The sequence below is a fragment of the Amblyomma mixtum genome, chromosome 10 (genome assembly GCF_055824585.1).
Source record: "Amblyomma mixtum isolate Tamu chromosome 10, ASM5582458v1, whole genome shotgun sequence".
In the NCBI taxonomy this organism is placed as follows: domain Eukaryota; kingdom Metazoa; phylum Arthropoda; class Arachnida; order Ixodida; family Ixodidae; genus Amblyomma; species Amblyomma mixtum.
In genome coordinates, this window is record NC_143021.1 from 31,812,306 (window position 1) to 31,836,933 (window position 24,628).

At 48.1% G+C, this 24,628-nt stretch overlaps 1 protein-coding gene across 1 annotated transcript; it reads left to right on the forward strand.

Moving 5' to 3' along the window:
• The first annotated feature begins 13,101 nt into the window (after positions 1-13,101).
• Positions 13,102-20,394, forward strand: LOC149325539 (uncharacterized). The gene is made up of 5 exons (XM_089562700.1): positions 13,102-13,203; positions 15,615-15,763; positions 16,461-16,528; positions 18,446-18,529; positions 20,018-20,394. The coding sequence occupies exons 1-5, from the start codon at positions 13,147-13,149 to the stop codon at positions 20,161-20,163; spliced, it is 504 nt and encodes a 167-aa protein (XP_089418826.1). The 5' UTR covers positions 13,102-13,146; the 3' UTR covers positions 20,164-20,394.
• The last annotated feature ends 4,234 nt before the right edge of the window (positions 20,395-24,628 follow it).

The following is a 24,628-nucleotide window of genomic DNA, read 5'->3' on the forward strand; positions in this document are numbered from 1 at the left end:
CACAAAGTTGCCAGACCTGGCACTAGTCTACGAGATGTAGCGGTGAAATTGGTAACCATCGGCATCATGGCGCTAGCATAAAGAGCTCCAGCATGCGCACTCAGCCTTATGACGTCACTCGCGCGCAGGGTACCAACGCCAGGAGGAGTGTGGGAGGGCAGCTGTCGCCAGCGTATTCATCGTCGGCGCTGGTGCGCCTGTCGGACTTGCACCGCGACCGACGGTTCTTGGTGGCCGTGATCATCGGGGGTTTCGGGCTCATGGGCGTGCTGGTGGTGCTGATTTCACGCTGGTCGACGCCCGAGCCACGTCAACAGCAGTTTTACAACAGCGAAGCCTGCGCGCGATACGCCTACCACATCCCGTTGCAGGTGAGCGCAGCCCGAGGGGTACCATGCAACCTCATTGAGTCATCACCATCATCGTCATGAGGATAATGACTATAATTTTAGTTAGCGTAATTATCATGGTGATGTTCAAAGCGATAGTACATATGTGAAGGACTGCGTACGGGAGGCCTAGGCATGGCCCAAAAGAACCCTCCATCGACTAACACCAGAGACACTGTGTCTGGCTTAAAATTATCGCCCTGTCCCGTCAGCGCAGGCGGTTGTGTGGAATGCAGCGGGCGCAACACAGAGACGTGCGAAATAGCCAGAGGGCTAAGGAGGAGAGGCCGCGCGGGGACCCAGCGCGACCACACGCATCCCTGCGGCCCGTTTTGCAGCGCGTCCCCAACTCCCCCCCCCCCCCCCCCCCTTTGGCACAGAGACAGGCACGTTTGTGCGTTTGTGTGTGCGCGCATGCACGCCTGCAGACGGCCTTGTTGCGAGGGACGGTCTGTGGACTCGGAGAAGGCTAGGAGTTGGGTCTTTATTAAGGGAAGTTAACCAAAAAGAAAAGAAGGCCCCAGTTCCTTGGAAAGTACAGACTGGCTCCCCGAGCAGCTGCTCTCTTCCGCTGCTAGAGGAGGAATCTCTTTGTCCGTTGACGGCCAAGTTTTCGAATGCCGTGGTCGCGTGTCCAAGCCGCGGTTCTTGGAAGAGACCACCCCGGGTTCTGATGCGAGAAGAGAGAGGACAGCCGTGACCCTCATAAATATGTCAACTTCGAGAGGAGTGCGTCTTCGGCTGAACATGAGACCCGCGTTCGCGAAGAGGCCGGCACCCTGCGGCGCAGAGGGTAGGCCGGGACGCTCGCGGCAAAGAGAGTTTCCCGGAGTTCGCGGGCCCACAGGCCAGCAGTGTCTTGAAACGCAACGGCCTTACTAATGGCTCGAGGTGGCGAGGGAGGCCGGCAAGTTAGCACCAAGAGGGCTCCCAGCAGAGGAGGCGAGGAGGACACCGAAGAAAAAAGAAAGAGAGTCCTCAGAGAGACGCGTTGGGGACAGAAGGGACAAAGGACAGGACGGGCAGAGACGGGCGAGGTGGACGGAAGCAGATCGCGCTGGTCTGGAGTCGGTGAGGCCGGACCCGAGGGCATCCGCTGAAAACTGACCGCCAGCCGAGACGCCCAAGAAGCCGGACGCCACAACCCGTCAGAGTACCGCCAGCCGAGACGCCCAAGAAGCCTGACGCCACAACCCGTCACAGTCACCGAAACGTGGGACCGCCACCAGGCTGAGCGCCACCCCCGCCAGAGCAGCCGAGAGCGAGGCAGCGGTGACAGCGATGAGCGGAAGACAGCGGTGAGCGGAACTCCCAGTTTCACCTTCAGGCAGAGTGAGAATAAATTAGGTTGATTCGGAGGCGTTGTGTGTGGCTCATTTCTCCTCGCTTCAGCAGAACCCGTAGATAGCAACAAACAACTGTGTTGCATTGTGACTGACCCCCGACAGGCGGGAACGTCACAAGTGGTGGCAGCGGTGGGATTTTGCTGAAGTTGTGGTGCGAGACATTCACCCTCGTACCCGAGGAGAAAGGGGCCAACATGTCGCTACCGCAATCGCAGAATTCTCACGACGGAACGTTTGGAGCTAGTGCAGTAATGTTGGGCGGTATGATTCCGACGTTCACGGGGGACGACACGGGTCCCAAAATCAGGGACTTCCTGCAAATTTTAGAACAGGTGGCCAACATGGGAGGATGGCAGGAAAAACAAACGATTGGGATGGCACGGTGCAAAATGGTCGCGGCGGCTCAGGATTTCGCATGGAGGGATGAAGAGGTGGCTTGCGCTGCCACATACAAATCTTTCAAAACGCTCGCATTAAAGCGTTTCGACAACGAACCGGCGAGCACAAAAGTTGAAAAATTCTTAAATGCGCACCAAAACGTTAGTGAGGATGCACGCTCTTTCGCGAGCCGTTTGAAGAGACTCGGGGCGGAGACCTTGAGGGACATTGATGGCGAGGACACGTCGAAGAAAAGTGTAAGGAATGAGATACTAAATGAGCAGCTTCTTTCCCAATTTCTTAATGGCCTTCGTGACCCAGTCCGGCGGTTCGCTTTGTCGCGGGACCCCAAAACCTTTTCCGACGCTGTGGAAGTGGCAGCCAGGGAGGAGGAAATTGAGAAGACTTTGCGTACACGCGCTGCGACTGTCAGGCAGCTTGAAAACTTGGAGGAGAAGGACGGACTCGGATTGCGCTTGGAACGCTTGGAGAGACTCCTAGAGGAAAGCCTCCGAATGCGCAACCAGACTGAACCGAATGGGGAGCCCCGCCAGCGCGGGAACTTGGGCGTTTGCTTTTCTTGCGGCAGGCCGGGACATTTCGCTCGCTTCTGTCGGGCGCGTCAGATGCCCCGCTGGTCCAGGCCAGGGTCAGGAACCCACTTTAATAACCGTCGCGACGAGGACCAGACCACAGCAAAGGTGCAGGGAAACTGAGTACGGCCTCCGTCGTCAACCGGGATGAACGGGGGCAGTGCGAGACAGTAGTGAACCTATGCCGGGAGACGAGCCCGATAATCGAGTGCAAGGTGGCAGGCAGACCCGTGAAGTGTCTCGTGGACACAGGTTCCAAGGTCAGCCTATTAAAGCGCAGTGCACTGACAGGTATAGACTCGAACTGGGAGAATGTGTTCGAAAGGTGCGAGAGCCAGATAACTCTTATCGGCATCACTGGAGACCGCATAGGCACGTTCGGCGTCTATCGCATACCTTTGGCACTTGGCAGCCACACGTTCATTAGTAAATTTTATGTGTGCGACGACAGTGTCATGCTTCCTGTAGCCGGCATCATCGGACAAGACATATTAAGAGACCAACGGATAGACATGTTGTTCAGCCAGGGCATGATTCGGGTAGGCGGAGCTTATATCCCGATTGATAACTGGGCGCGCGATAGGCCGGCGATACAGGATTACGAGTGCGGTGGGCCCGAGGGGAGCATATCCGTCGCGCTGATCGAGACTACGGTGCTGCCGGCGATGAGTGAGTGCATTCTGGCCTGTAGGCCTTTGTCTCCCGTATCAAGCGGACAGATGAAAGTGATAGAGGTGTCTCGACTGGAAGTAAATGGACTTGTAGGAGCGCCCGCCCTCATTACAACACGCGAAGACGAGGCTATCCCCGTCAGGGTGGCCAACCTAACCCTTCAGGACATACGCCTCGGGAAAAACAAGCTACTCGGGGATTTGGTAGACGTGGAGTTAGACAAGCCGATTCTAAACATTAACTCTGAAGAAACGGCAGATACGCGAGAGAGTTTGCTGAGGATGTTTGAGCTCTCTCACATTGAGGAACCACAGAGAGTCGAAATCGAGGGTCTGATTTTGGAGAATAGCACGATATTCTCAACCAGCAGAACGGACCTCGGGTGTTGCCAAGCCATTAAGCAGCGTATACCCACTGGGGATGCTCCTCCCGTCTACCGTCGAGCCTATAGGATCCCTTTCGCCAAAAGGGAGGAGATGGAAACACAAATAAGTGACTTGCTCAGGGCCGGCGTCATCGAACATTCCACGTCGCCGTGGGGCGCACCGGCGTTACTGGTAGCGAAGCCCGATGGAAGTTACCGCTTCGTTGTTGACTACAGAGACCTTAATAAGGTTACTAGGGTGGACCCCTACCCGTTGCCAAACATTCACGAGACCCTGTCGCAGCTTGGGAAAGCGAAGTATTTCACTGTTGTGGACATGGCGAGTGGGTATTGGCAAATAGAGATGGATCCCCGTGACAAAGAAAAAACAGCTTTCAACACTCCTTCCGGGCACTACGAATGGAACCGTATGCCGATGGGACTCGTGAACAGTGCGGCAGTATGGCAGAGAACGGCCGACGTCATACTCGCAGGCCTATTGGGCAAGCTTTGTCATGTGTACCTAGATGACATCATTATTTATAGTGAGTCCTTTCAGAGCCACATGCGGGATGTGAAACGGGTTTTCGGTCTCATTAGAGAGGCAGGACTTAAGCTGAAGCCGGCCAAGTGTCAATTCCTGAAACCACAGGTCAAATACCTGGGACATGTTGTTTCGGCCGCAGGTGTCCGGCCTGATCCAGAGAAGTTAGAGTGTGTTAAGAACTTTCCGCGGCCGAAGAGCAAAACCGAAGTCCGCCAGTTCCTTGGTCTTGCCACCTATTATAGGCGTCACATCCCTAATTTCGCTGCAGTAGCCAAGCCACTGACCGCACTAACGAGCAAACAACCTTTTTCGTGGTCTCATCAGGCTGAGGGAGCTTTTCAGGAACTAAAGGACAAGCTTGTGGAGGCACCTGTACTTCGCTTCCCAGATTTCAGCCAACCATTCATACTAGCAACTGATGCATCTAAGCATGCCTTAGGCGCGGTCCTGTCACAGTTGCACGATGGCGAGGAACATCCGGTGGCTTACGCGAGTAGACAGCTTAACGCGGCTGAGCAGAATTACGGAGCAACCGAACAAGAATGCCTAGCAGTGGTGTGGGGAGTACGCCACTTTCGTTGCTATCTCTTCGGACGCCCTTTCAAAATCGTTACCGACTGTCAACCGCTAAAGTGGCTAATGAATGTCAGGGACCCGAACTCTAGACTGGCTCGCTGGAACCTGCTTCTCCAGGAATATAGTTTTGAGGTCCTTCATCGCCCGGGGAAGACAAATCAGAACGCTGATGCGCTCAGTCGCTCTGCCGTGACCCGCGCAACCCAGTTTTTGCCCTCTGTGGAGTGGTCCCATCTACACGACGAGCAGAGGAGGGACCCATCAATTAGGAAAATTGTAAACAAGTGTGAGAACGCGGAGGGAAAGGAAGGTGGCCGATATTTTTTGGATCGGCAAGGTATTCTAAAGTTCAGGGAGAAGGAGCATGACACGGGTCGGAGCGTTGTTCCATCGTCTATGAGAGGGGAAATCCTGCGGCTGCATCACGACGTACCGAGCGCAGGCCACCTAGGTTTCCGAAAAACCCGTCAGAGGGTCAGCAAAGGGTACTTCTGGCCTGGCATGAGGAAGGACATCGCTCAGTACTGTAGGAACTGCGAATCCTGCATGCTTCGAAAAACCCCGAAAGGAAGGAAACCCGCTCCACTGCAGGTTTTCCAGGACGTAAACGGACCGTTCGAAAGGACTGCCATGGATATCGTAGGGCCTTTGCCGAGTACGACGTCCGGCAAGCGCTACATTCTCGTGTTTGTGGATCACCTGACGCGGTATGCCGAAACGTTCGCTCTGGAAAACCAAAAGGCTGAGACTGTTGCGAGGGCATTCGTCGAAGGGGTTGTATTGCGTCATGGAGTTCCTTCACAGCTACTCACTGACCAAGGAGCTAATTTCACCGGAAAGCTGATGCAGAGTGTTTACCGCTTGCTGGGTGTCAAAAAGCTCCAGACAACAGCCTACCACCCTGAATGCAATGGGGCCGTGGAGAGGTTGAACCAAACGCCGATTAAGATCCTTTCGCACTACGTACACAAAGATCAGCGCGATTGGGATCTTTGGCTGCCGTTCGCTACGTCAGCGTACAATTCTGCCGTCCACGAAGGAAATCAGGAAAGCCCCTTCTTTCTACTTTACGGGAGGCAACCAGTGCTCCCCGGGGCAGCATATGAAGAACCGAAAGGCCACTATGGCACCCTAGACAACTACCAGGCTGAGCTTGCGCAAAGGCTGAGTGACGCGCACAAGACGGCAAGAGAGGCCCTCCGGTCGGCCGCAGAGTCACGAGTAAGGCGTCTAGAAAATGCTAGCAGGGAGGCAGATTTCAAGGTAGACGATAGAGTGTATCTGCACGCTGAGGTCCCATCAAAGGGACTTGCGAGAAAGCTGTCGCCACAGTGGGTCGGCCCGTATCGAATAGTGGAGGGCCTGTCTAACGTGACCGTTCGCATCCGCCACACGCAGTCTGCACAAGAAAAGATAGTCCATGTTAATAGGCTGCGTCATGCCGGAGGTGCCGAGGCCTTCTCCAGCACGCTAGGAAGTTCGGCGCGACCACGCCTGACGGAGAGTTCTGGGTCTCCCCCGACCGATGTCCCCGAAAATGGCTTGCAGAGCGTCCCACCGGAGGTATTGTTTGAGCTCGCCAATCAAGATGAGACTCGCGCTTCGGGGATACCCCTGCCAACACATAACTACGCTCTAAGAAGCCGCGGGCCGCGTATATACCCTCCATAATCACATATAACCTTTGTAATACATTTCGGAATCTAGGATGATCCTACGAGCTGCTGCGATCATTTGTTTTGTATGCTAATAGCCTGGACTTAAGGAAAAAGACGAGAGAGAATGGGGAAAATCGTCTACTTTTACCTGTACTCATGACTTTTCTGCGGTTGCGTGTTTTACTTAGAAGGCGGAATTGTCCGCCGTGTGAAATTTACTCCTCTGCCTGGGGGGACTGAGGGTCCGCCCACATTGTGCCGTGTTGTGAAACCAGTGCTTGTGCGCGACGACGATGTTTGGCAGCTTTGTCGTGCTCGAAATATGACTGCTGCCATAAGATTGAGTTGCGAACTTTGCGACGTACTGTTGGTTGTGAAAGTGCGGTGACCACAAAATTTTCATAGAAAATTTCTTTATAAGAAGAGGGGGTTGTGAAGGACTGCGTACGGGAGGCCTAGGCATGGCCCAAAAGAACCCTCCATCGACTAACACCAGAGACACTGTGTCTGGCTTAAAATTATCGCCCTGTCCCGTCAGCGCAGGCGGTTGTGTGGAATGCAGCGGACGCAACACAGAGACGTGCGAAATAGCCAGAGGGCTAAGGAGGAGAGGCCGCGCGGGGACCCAGCGCGACCACACGCATCCCTGCGGCCCGTTTTGCAGCGCGTCCCCAACTCCCCCTCCCCCCTTTGGCACAGAGACAGGCACGTTTGTGCGTTTGTGTGTGCGCGCATGCACGCCTGCAGACGGCCTTGTTGCGAGGGACGGTCTGTGGACTCGGAGAAGGCTAGGAGTTGGGTCTTTATTAAGGGAAGTTAACCAAAAAGAAAAGAAGGCCCCAGTTCCTTGGAAAGTACAGACTGGCTCCCCGAGCAGCTGCTCTCTTCCGCTGCTAGAGGAGGAATCTCTTTGTCCGTTGACGGCCAAGTTTTCGAATGCCGTGGTCGCGTGTCCAAGCCGCGGTTCTTGGAAGAGACCACCCCGGGTTCTGATGCGAGAAGAGAGAGGACAGCCGTGACCCTCATAAATATGTCAACTTCGAGAGGAGTGCGTCTTCGGCTGAACATGAGACCCGCGTTCGCGAAGAGGCCGGCACCCTGCGGCGCAGAGGGTAGGCCGGGACGCTCGCGGCAAAGAGAGTTTCCCGGAGTTCGCGGGCCCACAGGCCAGCAGTGTCTTGAAACGCAACGGCCTTACTAATGGCTCGAGGTGGCGAGGGAGGCCGGCAAGTTAGCACCAAGAGGGCTCCCAGCAGGGGAGGCGAGGAGGACACCGAAGAAAAAAGAAAGAGAGTCCTCAGAGAGACGCGTTGGGGACAGAAGGGACAAAGGACAGGACGGGCAGAGACGGGCGAGGTGGACGGAAGCAGATCGCGCTGGTCTGGAGTCGGTGAGGCCGGACCCGAGGGCATCCGCTGAAAACTGACCGCCAGCCGAGACGCCCAAGAAGCCGGACGCCACAACCCGTCAGAGTACCGCCAGCCGAGACGCCCAAGAAGCCTGACGCCACAACCCGTCACAGTCACCGAAACGTGGGACCGCCACCAGGCTGAGCGCCACCCCCGCCAGAGCAGCCGAGAGCGAGGCAGCGGTGACAGCGATGAGCGGAAGACAGCGGTGAGCGGAATTCCCAGTTTCACCTTCAGGCAGAGTGAGAATAAATTAGGTTGATTCGGAGGCGTTGTGTGTGGCTCATTTCTCCTCGCTTCAGCAGAACCCGTAGATAGCAACAAACAACTGTGTTGCATTGTGACTGACCCCCGACAGGCGGGAACGTCACACATATAAGTATACCACGAATGCTCATGATGACGGTGGTGACCAATGCGATGGAACTCATCATTATCGTGATGATCATCAAGAATACCGACGATTATGTTACTCATAACCATTCTTGTCATGATGATGTCGGCTGCCATCATACTTACCTGTATTAGCGGTCATAAAATGCCTTTGATCTTTCATTACAGTGTAACTTTAGCAGACGGGAAGATAGCTGAATGGTTCAGGGAATGAACATGAGTTAATGACACCTCAGATGAAATCAAGAATGGGCATGGGCATGTATTGCAAAAGCAAGATAAGCGATCGTCCCTTATTGTAACGGAACGGATTCTCAGGGATGACAAGCGTAATGAGGGTTCGGCAGAATGTGGGTGGGGGGGGGGGGGGTGGATATGGAGCGCGCTCAGAACTTCAATCGAGATAGAAGGCGATCGATCGGGATCGAAACTGCCCTGTAACAGCAGCATAAAAAGTTTCTGGGGATTAGGCTGCCAGGTATGGCACTAGGCATGGTTATCAGAGGGTTATGGGAGAAGCCTTTGTCCTGCAGAGAAGTCGTAGGCTGACCTTGATGATTCATTACTACGATGGTTACAGTAATGGTGCTGAATGCAAGATTTTGATCTTCGTTGCAATGTAATGGACTAGACTGGTGCCAGAGAACGAGACCGCAGTCAGAGGACGACAAAAAAAAAAAAGGAGCTGGAGCTATGCCGCATATGAACAGAGCTTACGGCTCAGCGTTTCAGCAAAGAAGCCCTGGGACTGAACCCCGCATTACAGTAATAATATTGATGATGGTAATGAGCATCATGGGGAGCCTGATGACAACGATGTCAACAAGACTGAGTGCCAGAAGTTCTACGGGGGACACCGGCTTCTTCTATACTCCGTTTCATACATAGCAGTCAACGCTGCCAAAGGTACGAAAGTAGTCCGCTGTAAAAAACAAGCAAAATGTATTCGTCCGCCTCGCGTCGTGGCTGAGTGGTACGAAGCGCGCGCCTGTGTGTTCATTTTATAAGGGGCCAAGGCTCGACTCCCGGCTTGTCTGTTTTTTTTTTATTTTTCTTAACAGATTCATGAGGTAGAAACTCGAAACTGTGAAACTCTAATGCCTACTTTGAAAAACACAGCGCTGTTTACTTGCTTCGAAGGGAAAAGGCAGGCATACATACGATGTAACTTGAGTCGGATGGCGTTGAGTGCAAAGCTGTCATATTTAACACTGCGAGAGCTAGATATTGTCACCCCGCTAGGACGTTTTTGCGGTGATCTTATTCCAGTACAAAGGCCTTTCACGCACAGTCTTCTCCGGGAAGAGCTCCCTTACGCTAGAGTAAACGTCGACAATGACCTGCTTGCAGTCTTTCGAAATTTTCGGAGACTTCAGATTGGAGAATAGGCGAGCAGGAGATGTTTTGGAAGCCGCAGTGGGCGAAGAAAACAAGCGAGTAGGAAATAGCGGTGCCATTTTCGCGGACTCAGAAACCAAAAGACGAAAGCACACGACATCACTGGCCGGCGCAGTTGCGAAAACCTGATACAGGAGGAGCCGGGAAAAAACCAGAAACCTAAGGCACTCTGTTTTGAAGAACATGAAAAAAAAGCAATCTTTTTGCAATATAAAACACTTTTATTGTTATACTACAATATCGATCAACATTTACTTTAATTTTAAGTACATTACTCTTTTCACTTTCACCGCACTACATTACGATGCGGACAAGGAGCGCGAACAGGCGCCGCAGCCTTCGCTGCGTTGACTGCTATGTATGAAACGGAGTATAGTCACCGTCAATAATTAGCCCTAGCCTGCGAGAAAGGCGCCCTGGACGACTGCGCAACCGTTGTTCAGCACGAAGTTTTCGGACAGCGGGGCGGCCGAAAACGTCAGTCAGGCTGGTTTTTAGAGCCGCCCAAGTAGTAAAATTTGCCTCGTGGTTGCGGAACCATAAGTTGGCGACGTCGGTCAAGTAGAAGATGACGTTCGTGAGCTTAACGACGTCATCCCATTTGTTGTATGCGCTCACGCGTTCGTAGGAGGCGAGCCAATCTTCTACCTCGGTGTCGTCAGTGCCGCTGAAGATCGTCGGGTCGCGCTGACGGACGGCACCGGAACAGATGACAGGCTGGGCAGGTTGGACCGAGGTGTCGGACGTCGTGGTAGATCCTGGTAGCCTGGGCATCGTGGCGTAGATCCACGGGGAGAACAAGCCGCACCTCCACCAAGTGTAATGTGGACACTCGCACAGTTAGCGTGGACGGCCACAGTCCTTGTCCCAGCGGTGCTGCTCGGCAGGCCAGCGTTCGCAAGCGCAAAACCCGAACTTCGTCGGCTTCGCCTATCTTCTTCTTCCTCGCCTTCGTCGGCGCTAGCTGCTGGGGCATCAACCACCAACTCTCTTTCTTACAATATATATATATATATATATATATATATATATATATATATATATATGTGTGTGTGTGTATATGTGTGTGTGTGGTGTGTGTGTGTGTGTGTGTGCGTGCGCGCGCGTGCGTGTGCGTGCGTGCGTGCGCGTATGTGTGTGTGTGGAAGCCTGCCACTAATTTTTTTAAATTGTTTTTTTGACGTAACGAGAAGCTTTCTGCGGCATAGTAATCACAGTGTTGACGGATGTCAGTTAACAGACGAATCGTGTTAGTTAGTAAATTAAATAACCTCTCGATCGTCCTGTTCTGTGTGTCCTTCCTTTGTGTGGGGGGTTTTTGCCACAATTACCAATGGCTTCTACAGACAGTCATCAACTAGCCTGATTACAACTCTTTTTAAATAACCAAATTCTAATAATTAACTTTTTACTTATTGCCGATAGGCACTTGATGGCAATTACATATTAGCAGCCGGCCGTTAGTAATAGCCATATCACTTTTTAGAGTTTTAAAAACGCGATTATCCTGGCCGCAGTGGCTGAACAAATTTAGGCCATTTCTCACAGTGGCGTATTCACTGTATTTCAACGAATTCTACTGCTCGAAGGGATGATATGAGATCCCTAATCCTAGAGGCAGTCGTAAGATTTTGTGCCACAAGAATTCACCCCTTTTTTAATGTTGGATCTTGTGTAGAAATATTAAGGCGACACAAAAAACTGAGAACGTTAAAACATTCATCAAGAGCGCTGGGACTTCCTCCGTTGCATGAAGTTGAAGGTCCTCTGCACGTACTACCTTCTACGCGGAGCAGCTAGGCTTGTGCGCATTAATTTACCAACTTTTCACAGCGTCTACGCCTCACAAGTCAGTATGTTTGCTAATGAAGAACGTAAAAACTTTAACTGACATCGTAGTAAACGACACGAATCAAAACGATGTTATCTACTGCGTCTGTTCTTCCTTCGTCTCGTTCCTGCTCTGCTAGCCGTGTCCTCGCAGTTCTCACAAAATATAATTATATTAGGAAGCCGTGCCCTAAATCTAACGGAATTCCTAAAAATATTTTGAGCTTAGTGAATGTGGCTGGCGCAATAGCCATTACAGATGCACGTCTGACGGGCTCTGAATTCGTAAACGTTAACAGCGGCTGTTGCACAGAAAAAGAAACAATCAGTATTTCCTCCGCACTTTGCGCAGAAACTACCGTTATTCACTCATGGCGGCCGCTGTAACTGCGGTCATGGTGGCCGTTGTACTGAGCATACTCAAGTTCGTTCTGTCTCATGCATACGTACACTGCGCTCGCCTTTGTTACTCAAGCACAACGCTTCCGATAACTTTACGAAGTCATATTATTGCGAGATCTGCAGTTCACTACACAAACGTTGGTGACTCTTTTCGCTGGTCATCAGCAGAAATCGCAGGCCGTTATTTCTTATCGCAGTTGAAATCTCACAGAATTCCCAGCACAATAAAAGGGTAATCAATTTTGCTCCGATGAGCTATTAAAAAGTGTCAAAACTGCGGAGGGGAGCATGCGTGAACAAAAATAGCAAAGACGATGTGTTTGCGAGCAATGCGGACAGAGACTTAAGCCTAGTATTGCCGTTACCGCACACATCTCTAAACGGCCAACCAATATCGGCATAGGCGGAAGACAGGTGTGCTAAAAATAGCCTTAATCCGGGAGATGTGGACTACGCAAAGGCGGAAAATGGATTGCGTTCGCAAAGCTTTTAATACTGTGTTCAACGTATTTGCAGACCCAATTTTCTCGGGGTATCTCTTTCCTCTCCTTTTCTACTAAAACCGTCATCTCGTATACTTTATTTGTTCGAAAAAACTGCGAATTCGACATCGACCGCACGCGCGCGTCGATCGGTATCGCATTAGGATCGCCAAAACAGCGGCACACATTCGTGATTGATGGTCTAATACCGCACAGGCGACTCGCAAGCCGCATCGAACAGGACGTTGCTCTTTCTCCTGGCCAAACTTTTCCGAGGTATTTTTGACATTGCTGAATTATTGCAGTCCGCGAATACCGAGCTCAGGCAGAAAGAAAGCGATGCGTCCTACATTTCAGCCATCATGTCTCCACGCGTGTCGAATTCAATGATTTTTGAGAAGTGAATTGGCCGTTTCGCTACTCTGATCTATCCTGCTGCCCTCCGTTATTCCTTGCTGCGAGTGGACAAAGATAAGTTGATCCGACGTTGTGCAGATGGTGGACGAGACTGGCATGGATTGCACGCACAGCATGATTATTTCAATCGTGAAATGAGACACTCGATGTGAGTCCGGCCCCTGTGTCATCCATGGGACAGATTTCACAACACAGAAATCATAACAATTGTTTCTTGATTGGCCATGTCTAAAGCCGGCGACATCACGCTGTTCTGGGCCTGTGAGACCAGCACGCGAGCCAGAATAGCGCCATGAACCACAGTGAAAGCGGAGACCACCTGACACACTCAGCAGGACTGCAGCTGAGGGTGAGTGGAAAGACCATTACCTTCCAGCTGCGATCAATCAAACGGCAGCTAAGCGTATAAAACTAGTTCTCGTATAAACTGACCCTTACAAAAATGCTTCTTGAGACAGTGTTGAAGTTCTCATGAGCAGACTCAACACGCCATGTTTGAATTTTTGTTGTGACCAGGATAGGCTAGTGTTGGTGAATTATTGAGGCCGAGTTGAAACTCATTGGAAAAGTGGCCACTGTGCTAGAGTTGAGCATTCTCAATGAAATTTCTGCTTTGCGTTCATGTTGAATTCATGTTGGAATTACGGGAGGGAATCAACACGCCATTCTGAATCTTGGCTGGGGTAAAAAAGAAAAAAATCCTGGGAATACATTCGTATTGCGCCAGATCGACCGACTACCAATGCAATTTTCGTCGGTATATTCATATTTATTGCTGCAATTTCCCTGTGACGTAGTGCTCCACAAATACGCACAAACACATATGTATATAAATATATATACATACACCCTAGCCCTACACATCCATCAGATAAAGAGCATGGGAGCACTGCACACGAGGCTACATAAAGGGAAGTTTATTGTAACGGCCAGACAGGAAGAACTGACAGAGTTCATCTTACGAACTTAAGTGCATCCTCGGCTTCGCCTTTATATAGTCCTACTCAGGGGTGTCCGGACCTGCGCAGGTTATGGCCTGCCGATCAGCAAAGTTATGTCAGTTATTACTATTAATATTTATTTATTTTATGTGTAGTAGAAGTAATGAAGATCATATGCAACGGTCTATTATTTGACGACCTTGATTCATTCATAAAAAAACTTCACGAAATCATCAATTAAGCGCCCTTTTTATAATAGCACATACGAATCCTCCAAAGTAGGTATGCCTGAATGAGCATATTGCACTTTTTTCTGTGCGAGAAAATGACTTTGAGCGGTTTATGAGAGTTTTAACGGGTGCTGCATGCGTTCTTAATATGTGTAATGGGATCAGGTTCTGTTTACACGATGCATGTCGAAATGATTTCATTTAGTTAGGCTTAGAAACGGCTGCCTTGAGATGATTCAACTTAAATCCAACAGAAATTGCTCAACAGTAAATCTCTTGACTACGCTCAACAAAAATTCCGTGTAGCAGGTGTTGAGTAGGCTCAACATACATTGAGTTCATGTTGGTTTCCAGTTGATTCAACAGGAGCTCAACAAGGCCTCAACTGAAGCCCAAAAGTCATTTTTGTAAGGGGAGCGCGACCATTGCGTGCAGCGTATTAAATATCCAGGCTCCAGGCTTAGAGGCGTATCCAGAAGACAGGATGCACAGTTCGCTAGCAGTGGTCTTGGCCGGTTTGTCGGTATTGCTGATCGCCACCTCCGATGCGGGCAAAGGGCCCAATGTTCTGCCCCGCGACATCCCAAACGCATTTCAGGTATGCAACGACTACTGGGTCATTTGAGCACCTTTGCTGGGCTACTGCAGCTGATAATTTTGGCCGGTGTTATGGAACGAGTGGTGAAACATTATTAGCAAAGTCAGTGAAAATGGATTAGCTTTCTGTCTAGCGACCGTGAATATCTCGGAACGTAACTCAGTTATCGTATTAGAAGCCGGAAACCCAGAAGAGGCATATTCAACCATGTCTTTTTTTTCCATTATTTCATACCCAGCCGAGAAAGTTTGGACAGGCAAAGTCTTTCAATGGGAAGTTGTTCATGAATGCAGTTTTTTGCATATCGTAAGACTCGATCGCAATACGCAAGACCTTTCTTCGGGATGCTTGTAGTTTTCTGGCGTTTATTCTGAAAAGCATCCCGTTTACTTTCTATGTCCATCCCAACTACTTTACGGGAGCGCAGAACAAACATTAAAGGGAAGATTTTCCTACGCATCTGAAGATCGCATCATTGCCACCTGTATGTTTATAATAGTTTTACAATATTCCACAGTTGCCTCACAGTTCAAAGAGATGTGTAAGAAAGCAGGACTTGTCTTTTGCACCAAGCTGAGGCCATTTACGGGGAACAAATAACTGAGCCCACAAAACAAATTTCTCCTCAATACACCTCCCGGCGTCCTTATAAGTTTATAATGTGCGAAAGATTATTAATTTGCGCCTACTTCTATGTTCAGCTTGCAGGGCCTGGAATTCGTTTGAAGTGGTTGAACAGCTGAAGCAGAAATAGAACACAAACGTCATGTATGGAAGTATATACGGTACCTGTACTGCTCATAATTCACTCGTTTCGTAATTTTTCTTGCACTTAGTGGTGATTTTTCCTGAGCATAAATGACTCCCGCCCTCTACATTCACTTACATTTCAAGTTCTGAAACTGTCACGAAATATATAGAATGCCCTCATGGAAACACCAATGCCTTTGTGCCGGGCGTTAATCACCCTCCTTTTGGATATCTGTTTCAGGTATTCGCCAACTTTCCTTACGGCGTCGGCATAACCGACGTAGACAACGACACCATCTTCGAATGCTTGACGGCGAAACGCAAAGATTTTGACCCTGTGGCGAAGACGGTGACATATGTGTGGTCGCTGAATGACGGCGATGGCAAAAGGTGCTAATGATGTATGAAATTAATTATTCTTCGTGCGTGACATGTCCTATTGAGATGAGAAGATTCGCAAGGGACGCCTACATATCTTTTTCAGAGCCTAGGATTTTTTAACAGGAACCAAAATCTAAGAACAGGAGCTTACTCTTACCTCACTGCTCTCAATATGTAGACTGTGCGGCCCGGTTTGAGCGCGGCACCTCTTGTCAGAATTTGCAATAGCCAGCTGTCCACTGTTCCCTCGCCTCCAGGGGTGGCCTTTAGTGCGAGCTCATGCCTTGAGACGGTAGCGCACTCTACGGCACTCCAAAGAGCCTTGATTATGGAATGACGATCCTATAGACTGATCTTGCCTAAAATATATATGCTTTATGAACACTAACAGGAGTGTGTCAAGCGTCATTCCTTTCTTATAATAGCTGCAGGTGACACGGTACTCACCACCATATTGTATCGCAAGCGTTATTGTATCAACTTATTGTATGACCTTATTGCTGTGCCACTTCATTACTGTATCACCTTACTGTATGACGAGGTATGGTATCCCAAGCATTAAAAGGTAAATTGCTTTTAACGCTTAATGGAAGCAGCCGCTGCTCAGCCTTTGCTCCAACTCTGCTTTTTGTTCTCATTCGAGCAGTTTTTAAGGAAACACGACGGCTGGAAGTGTTCATAACTCGCGGCTTTCCTTATTTCCCAGGAAACACGTAGGTTTCCACCACACCGCCGGCGCTACTCCTGACGCTACAAACTTCACTGTAGGACAAGGTGATTGTCTTGATCTACTCCCGACCCTTAAAGTAATTCTTATGATGTCATTTTTTTTTCTGACCGCCAAGAAGTGGCTGCAGCTCTTTGAAGCAAGAGGGACAAAAAAGCGTAACTTCAGATATAGCACTACTTTTCACTTCAGTTTTTGCATAGAGAGGTGATATCCATTACTTCATCTACGGAGCGCGCGACTTAAAGTGCAGCAAATCAGTTATGAAGTTCCGCTTAGAGTAAGTTTCGCACACCTCGGGAGGTCAATAGCATAACTATTTGTTGGCCTCTTCAACCCTACAATTCAATTCGAACCCTCACCAAGAAAAGCACCTAAAAAAAGAACTGAAAGCAAACAACTGCCAATAAAGGGTGGATGGGGACCTGCGTTTCGACATGAGCAATTGCATGTACATTGTTCCAAGAAACAGCATTAATAGTGGACGTCTTAAACGCACATTCATAAAAGCGGACGAAGAAAGGTGTTTCAATAAAATTAATAATTTGGGGCATGTACGAAAAGCCGTCATGACCTTGTCTGCGTAAACGAGTGAGTTTAGATAGAAAACTTAGAGCCACGGCGATTCTTTACGGAAATATTTTTCTAAGAACCTAAGGAGGAGGAGGGGAAGAAATAAGAAGAAAGGCATGGAGGTTAACCGTAAGAATAATCGGTTTGCTAAGCTACATGGGGGGAAGGGGGTGAGGGGATTAAAAAAATGAAAGAGAAAGGAGAGTGTCAGAAAATTAAAGTCGCATGGAAATTCAGCGTTCGTTAAAGTCACAGCCTATCATGCAGCCAGAAGAGGTTCGCAAGAAGCGGAGCAGTGCCTTGGAGGCCTTCACCGCCGACGATCGCCGCGGCCAGTGGCCGAGAATCTTCATTTCCGTCAGTAGGCGTAGAGTTTATAAAGCAACGCCTGCAAAGCGCCTTTCTGGCGTCACAAGAGTGGAAGGTCTATTTAAAGGCGTCAGTCTAGTGTCCTCAGTACGCGAGCCAAGAGAGAGCTTTGTTGCATCGATACAACTAGCAGCTACTGTGCCGAGTCCACGTCCAAGGCTTCCACGGGTGGAGATTATCCGAAGCGGCCGCAGAAACAGCGGCTGTTAGAATTCCCGCATTTCGCTAGTCAACCGCTCCTCCCGCTTTCTGGGTTTGGGCCTGCGTAAGGGGAAATTGTACCTTCTGCGTACATTATGTGAATAAGTGCTGCGGGTTCACCGCAGTCGGTACTGTCGCGCGTACACCTAATTGGGCGCGTGTGGTGTCTCAGTGTTGGTGTGGGAAAGCTGCGCTTCCGCCGCATTCGCAGCGTGGTGGCCTTGTGTCTTGTGAAGATTTTGCGCGGCGAGAAGAGCGAGGTTTTTGAGGTATTGGTGAAGTTGTTAGAACTGCTCCCGCAGTGTTACGACCTGTGCGGAACTGCTCTGCTTGAGGAGCTCGTTAGAAGAGAGTCTCGTCTAGAGGATGAATGCGCTTGTTATTGAGGTGAGGAGCGTGTTAAGAGCCCGTACAATGCGGAAAGTGAGGTATGCGTTGTTTGGCAAACATGGCGTTTAGAAAGCGCGCCATATGTTGTTTTAGGCTGTTTTGGATGTCGCTGTGTCATGCTCTTTGCGTTTTAGTGATTATGACACAAGTTTACGGCAGCTAGGTTTGTGACTTGGGGTTTTTGTAAATGTATGAGAGCAAGAACATACCAGAGCAGAAAGCTGTACCTAGAAGCTTGCATATTGAGAGGCTGAATGAACTGGCTTCTGTGTAATTTTGTTTCTTCCTAGCAGCCTAAAGAAAGACCGACAAATGCTTTCCTTATGACTGGTATAAACCAAAAAAAAATCTCTCAGAATAGACTCACATAGTGCTAGAAGTCGAGTTACTGAGTAGATGGTGGTATTTTTTAAACGTGCCCTTTTTCGCAGACTCCAATGATGTCGAAGTCGCCTACTTCCGCTGGAGTGACTACAAGGACTGCGCCATTACAGAAGTTCCGCACTTTACAGACCGTAAGCATTGTTCAGTAATAGCTGACTTTCTCTTCCTTAAAACAGCCCTGCAGAAATTTTTTTTTTTTGCTGAGTAAATATCGGTTCCGTGGCTCTTTGTGGGTATATGGGTGTTTATCCTCCAGAAAAATACTCATTTATTTCTAAGAGATTTAAATGTTTTCCCGCTACTTGATTCAGACTCGTGGTATCTACACAAAAAATGACTCCGTAACCCCGCTTTCCAAGTGAACGACGATGTAGCCTGGCCTCCAAAATTCGCAGGTGTTCACTCCCCACAGTTTAATTGCGACATCGGCGGGTCATGGTGACATCTTAACTTCATTTTTGTTGTTTTTTTGCAGCTTTTTCTCCGTTTTCAGTGAAGGTAGCGTCCTTGTCTTTATAAAGGGTAATCTATCGGTAAATACCAACTTCAGTTTGCCCTCAGTGTCTCATTAACGGCCAGGAGCCGCAAGTAGTTGACTCTAACTTCGCCTAAAAACACGCGGCTGTCGAAGTAACATGGGGTGTTAAAGATAACAACATTTCTTACAGCGAATTCCAGCCGTGAAAAGTACAGTAGGCACCTGAATAGGAAGGAATGATCGGTAAAACGATGGTGCCACACGAAATGAAAAAAAAAAACATGGAATTATCGGGTGTATTAAACCACCTTAACAACTTACGAGCAGTGTGCTTCATCAAAAAGGTAGCAAGGACGCCTATAGCTGCATCGGCATTATAATCATGGAAAGTTGGCAAAAAGTGCTTTTTTATTTTCAAAAGTTATAACAGTAAACAACAAGTAAATTAAGAGTTGTTTATGAAAGGCATTCATAATATTTCAATTCAGATAGACGACGTTGCAGCGTCATAGTGTGTCACCTATTCGGCCGTGCTTTGCGTGTGGATGGCTTTACGTCACGACAGATAGATCATCTGAAGAACAAGCCAGAAAACGAAAAAAATCTTGTAGATCAGGCGAAAAGTTTGAGGTTAGTTTCTGGATTTTGCTAGATGCATATGGAAGCTTTAGCCGTCAGACAAATTTGAGGTCATCTATATAAAATCGTTAAACGCAAGCGAACGCCTTTCTACTGTGTGTCAGCAACCAGTGTAACTAAGCATTATAATTTCTTGCACCTCTGCATCGCTTTCAGCTATATAAGAAGCACCAACGCATTTTTTGACGGTTAAGGTTTAAGGTTGAAATAACAAACCGAGTACTTAGATCTAACAGTGAAAGAAACGAAGCTTTTTGTCTAGTTTTCCAGGAATACATCTTCAGTGGTTAGTGCTGCATCTTACTATGTATTAAATGGAAACGCGTGGCGACACGGACGGAAAGAAGTTGGGACATCGCGCTTTGTGTATTCTTCTGCGCAATGCTCTTGGTATCAGTCTTCTTGTCCTTACTTCGATCTGTCCTTGTTTATATTGGCTGTAAAGAATGTGCATTTTGTTTTTAAGTTCGTTTTTGCCGCGCACACGTTCTCTTCCTCGCAGAGTGCACACTCTGGGTTTCGAAGGCCGTCGAAAACCGGGTACCAGTCCACTGCCTTGAGCAGTTTCACGACATTTGCGGTGTGATTGTGCCGCTTCATGACAGCGACCTCTGCGTGGATGACGAAGTCGATACCGAGGACTATTAGGCGCTACGATGTTCGCCCTGGTTAGCGGAGTTGCTGTACCAGACGTCGTCCGCTTACGTGGTAACACCTTGGAGGCTTTGTGTTGAATACATTGCGTTGCTCACTGTTCCCCATGTTTCTATTGAATGAGTTTCTCTAACGCTGCAGTGTAGAATAGCTGCATGTCTCCTACATCAGGTAAGGCGGGTCGGCCGTCTCAACCCTGAACCGGAGCGCCTGGCAACGGTGTGGTGCGAAACAGGCAAGAAGAAGGAACTTTTCTTACATTCTTGGTTAAATGCATTGGTAGTGTGCCGGTAATTCCTGCATCGAACGTGGCGGCAACAACGCAAGAAAAAAAAACTACACTATGGTCACAGCATTCTAAAGCGAAATTCGACAATAGCTGTGTGTGGTGTCTAACTATAATGTAGTGAGGCTGGCAGTCGGAAACGCCTCTTCCAGCTTAGAATGGCAAGCAGATCCTACTTCCATGCGGTCGATGAAGAAAGCACAGACGACAACACACAGAGCAAATGCAAGAAAAGTCCCAGAATTGTTTGGCAAACTCCTTCGTGACCGCTTCGGCTTTCGAATCTCCGGAATCTCTGTACCGGAATCTCGGCAGACAAACTTTCTCAAACTCCTCAAGAGTACTGCGGTTGCCGGAAAGAAACTGAAAACTCCTGCGAAAGACCAGAATGTCATAATAACTAAGTTGTGAAGGATAGAGGTTAGCAGACTTTCAGAAGTCACAATCTATGTGGTGTGCAGCAGGTATACGATGTTCTCGGTGCTCAGCGGAAAAAATTAAATGGGCCGCTAGATGCCTGTTCATTTTTACTGCTGCATATGCAGTCACCCTGTCGTTTCTTTTCTCTTCTGTACGGTCAGGCAATTGTCTTGCACCCTGGGATGCAGTTAAACGGACACCGATGGTAAATTGTACTTCGTCTGTATTAACTAATTACCCCGTTCTAACAATCAGAAGGCTCCTTTTACTGGAAACCAAGCTTAGACAAGGCCAAAAATCGAAATAAATACCACGTCGGCCGTTTCCCCAAGCAAACGGTATGCAGCAAGACTAATTTTTTTGTCAGGAATTCCAGAGGGCTAAACAGCTCGCAATTTACTTCCAAACGCCAATCAGTCAGTTTTTTTTTTTGCTGCGTATGTCGAGATTTTTAATGGACTGGCGGAAAAAAATTTCTGCCTCTCCTGCTTGGACCCATCTTAGGGTCTGCAGTATTCTGTAAATAAATAAATAAATAAATAAATAAATAAATAAATAAATAAATAAATAAATAAATAAATAAATAAATAAATAAATAAATAAATAAATAAATAAATAAATAAATAAATCCAATTTTCTCTGCAATAAATTCGGCTTTTGCTGCCAGACAAAAATCGTCTGAAGTGCAATTATGTAACTCGTATTGCAGTTTGGTCGTGGCACGGTTTGGCTGTTACTGTGACTACTACGGATTAAGGCTGAGGGGACTACTGAGCATTCACTCTGCGTGACTCAGCATCACGCAGACGCTCAGAAGACGACTTCGCACGAACACGAGGTCATGTAGTGGCCCATCACCCAACCTCCTCCCCTCTGTCTACTTTAAAGTCTCCGGTATCAGGTGGTCGACCAGCGAGAGAATATAAACTTGAGCTACAGCTTGGCTTCAGGTGCAGCCGCTGAAGCCAAGTGCTCAGTTGAGCATCGCAAAACGTAAGTATAACAGTTTCCTGCTGAAGAAAGCCACAATTGATTTTTACTAAATACAAAACTAGATTCAATCATGCTCAGGGTCTGTTTAAAAAGTGGGTCTTCTCACACGCCGTCAAAATGACCTTGATCGGTTTGTTCGTACCAAAATATATTGAAAACACCGTTGCAGCCTTCGCACACAGGCAGCCAGCGCGATGACAATACACATTTATTGGTTTATTTATGTGGCTCCAATCCAATACTGCCGCCTGCTCCCCGGCGGAGTAATTCTTCGCAGTCAGCGATAGCGCGAAGCGCCTTCGCCGATGAGGACACAAAGCTGTGGTCAAAGCGGCGGCGGAGACGCGGGTATTCGCCTCAGCGATCGAAGCTTGCCGCAAGTTATAATTTTAAGCACTGGAAAAAGGCTAAATTAATCTCTTTGCAGCATTCTGTAAAATTGCACTGAACACGATTTTTTCTCCTCTTGTAATATACGACTGTGAGGTTCAGCTTCTGCAAATCGGTTGGCCTTCTGAAGAAATTTTAAAGAAAATTAATCTATCTACAAATAATTGCTGATTTGGCGAATTATAGCTGCTTATGAGTGGCTTTCAGGAAGGATAACTTCACTGAACGGACAAAATCAAGTTAGGAAAATTTACGAAGGTTTTATGGCACAAATTTCTAAGACATCGGTCAGGGACGATACAAAGAGCTACTTAAGCGCTATTTTTTTAGAAAGGTTTTACGACAGCTATCAGGCACCCGTTCCTGGTTTCGCATCTTCGTCGTAGTAGTAGTAGTAGTAGTAGTAGTAGTAGTAGTAGTAGTAGTAGGAGGAGGAGGAGGAGTAATAGTAGTGGTGGTGCAGTAGTAGTAGTAGTAGTAGTAGTAGTAGTAGTAGTAGTAGTGCAGTAGCAGTAGTAGTAGTAGTAGTAGTAGTAGTAGTTGTAGTAGTAGCAATAGTAGTAGGAGGAGGAGGAGTAGGAAGAGTGCAGTAGCAGTAGTAGTAGTAGTAGTAGTAGTAGTGCAGTAGCAGTAGTAGTAGTAGTAGTGCAGTAGCAGTAGTAGTAGTAGTAGTAGCAATATTAGTAGTAGGAGGAAGAGGGGTGCAGTAGCAGTAGTAGTGGAAACAGTAGTAGTATTAGCATTAGTAGTAGTAGTAGTAGTAGTAGTAGTAGTAGTAGTAGTAGTAGCAGTGGTATGTCGTAGTAGTCGGCGCAAGCGGTGGGTGCCTTGTCATGGTAATCATCAGGAGAGTGGTTACTGTTAAACTGTTGAACGAGCAGGGTATGGCTAGAGTGGAGGAATGCTACCAAAACCAAAGCAATATTATTTCGCGCCGGAAATAATATTTTTAAGATGAACAGCGCACTACAATATCAAGGCCAACCTATAGAACTTGTAGAACAACATAAAATTCTAGGCGTAACGTTTCACAGCGATTTGAGCTCGAACATTCATATCGGTCACATCTGTAAGAAACTTTCTGTCGTTGCTGGCGCGCTATCCCGCTGTCGAATGTTACTTCCTGTAAAAGCTAGGCTTCAAGTATATTATGGCTTATTTTTCTCTCAAATAAACTATTGCAACCTAGTTTGGGCTACCACAACACAAACCAACATAAACAAAATCAGTGTCCTTCAAAAGAAAATTATGCGCCACATAGCAAATATTGATCCTGGCTTGACCTTTTAGCCCGGAGAACGTTCCAGTGTATAACTGGAGAATAAATTGAATTGAATTGAATCATCTATGAAAGAAGAGTCATCATGGAAGGAGGAGTAAGTAAGGCGAGAGCGTAAGAAGGAGCAACCGGCTGGTGCTTGTCACGGGGACCGCACAGATGGTAGTTATCCTGTAAGAAGGAGTAGATTTGCCATAGAATAGGGAATACATGCCGAAAGCGTAGGAAGGCTTAACCGAAGAGTGGTTACCACGGGGAAGCTCCGGAAGGTGCTAACCGCGGAAGGGGGTGGATATAAAGAGAGCGGAGGGATCCCCAACCGGAAGGGGGCTACCATGGAAGGTGGAGGATGTGGCGAGAGCACAAGAAAGCTTAACCGGATGTTGTTTGAGGACAACCATAGACCTCAGTCAACCAAATGATCAAACAAGCTTTCTAAAGGGCTACTAGACAATCGACCATGTTCACACTATCAATCAGGGGATAGAGAAACGCCAAGTATATAACCAACCCATTAACAAGGTGTTTCACCTATGACTTTACACAATTTTTTGAAACTAGGTTTTTTGAGTTAGCGTGCTATTTAAGGCATAGCATTGTGGGCGGTGTTGCGCATCAGAATAGAGCTAGAAGGTGCTAACTTTTAACTTAGCTTTTAACATTGATCGTTACGCTCCTTAATTATTAAGAAACATGTAGCCGAAAGTATGTAATATCCGTATCAGTGCTTAGAATTTAGAAAACGCGGTTACTCTCGGCGCAGTGGCCCAATAGGTTTTGGATATTTTGACGAGTTACATACACTTGAAAGATTGCTTCGCCTGCAAGCTTCAAGAAATGTCATGTATTTTGGCACGATGCAACCAAAATTTGATGCGCGACAGCACCGAGGGTAACCACGTTATTGAAATTCTGAAATAATATGGGTAATACATAGGCTGGACTAATAACTTCTTATTAACCAAGGTGACTAACAGTAATAGTTGAAAAGATAACTAACCAGCCTCATAATTAGCACGTCTAAGCTGTATTCTGATGCACTACGTCGCTGGCCGTACTGTGCCGAAAAAATCGCTCTTGTAACTGAAAAA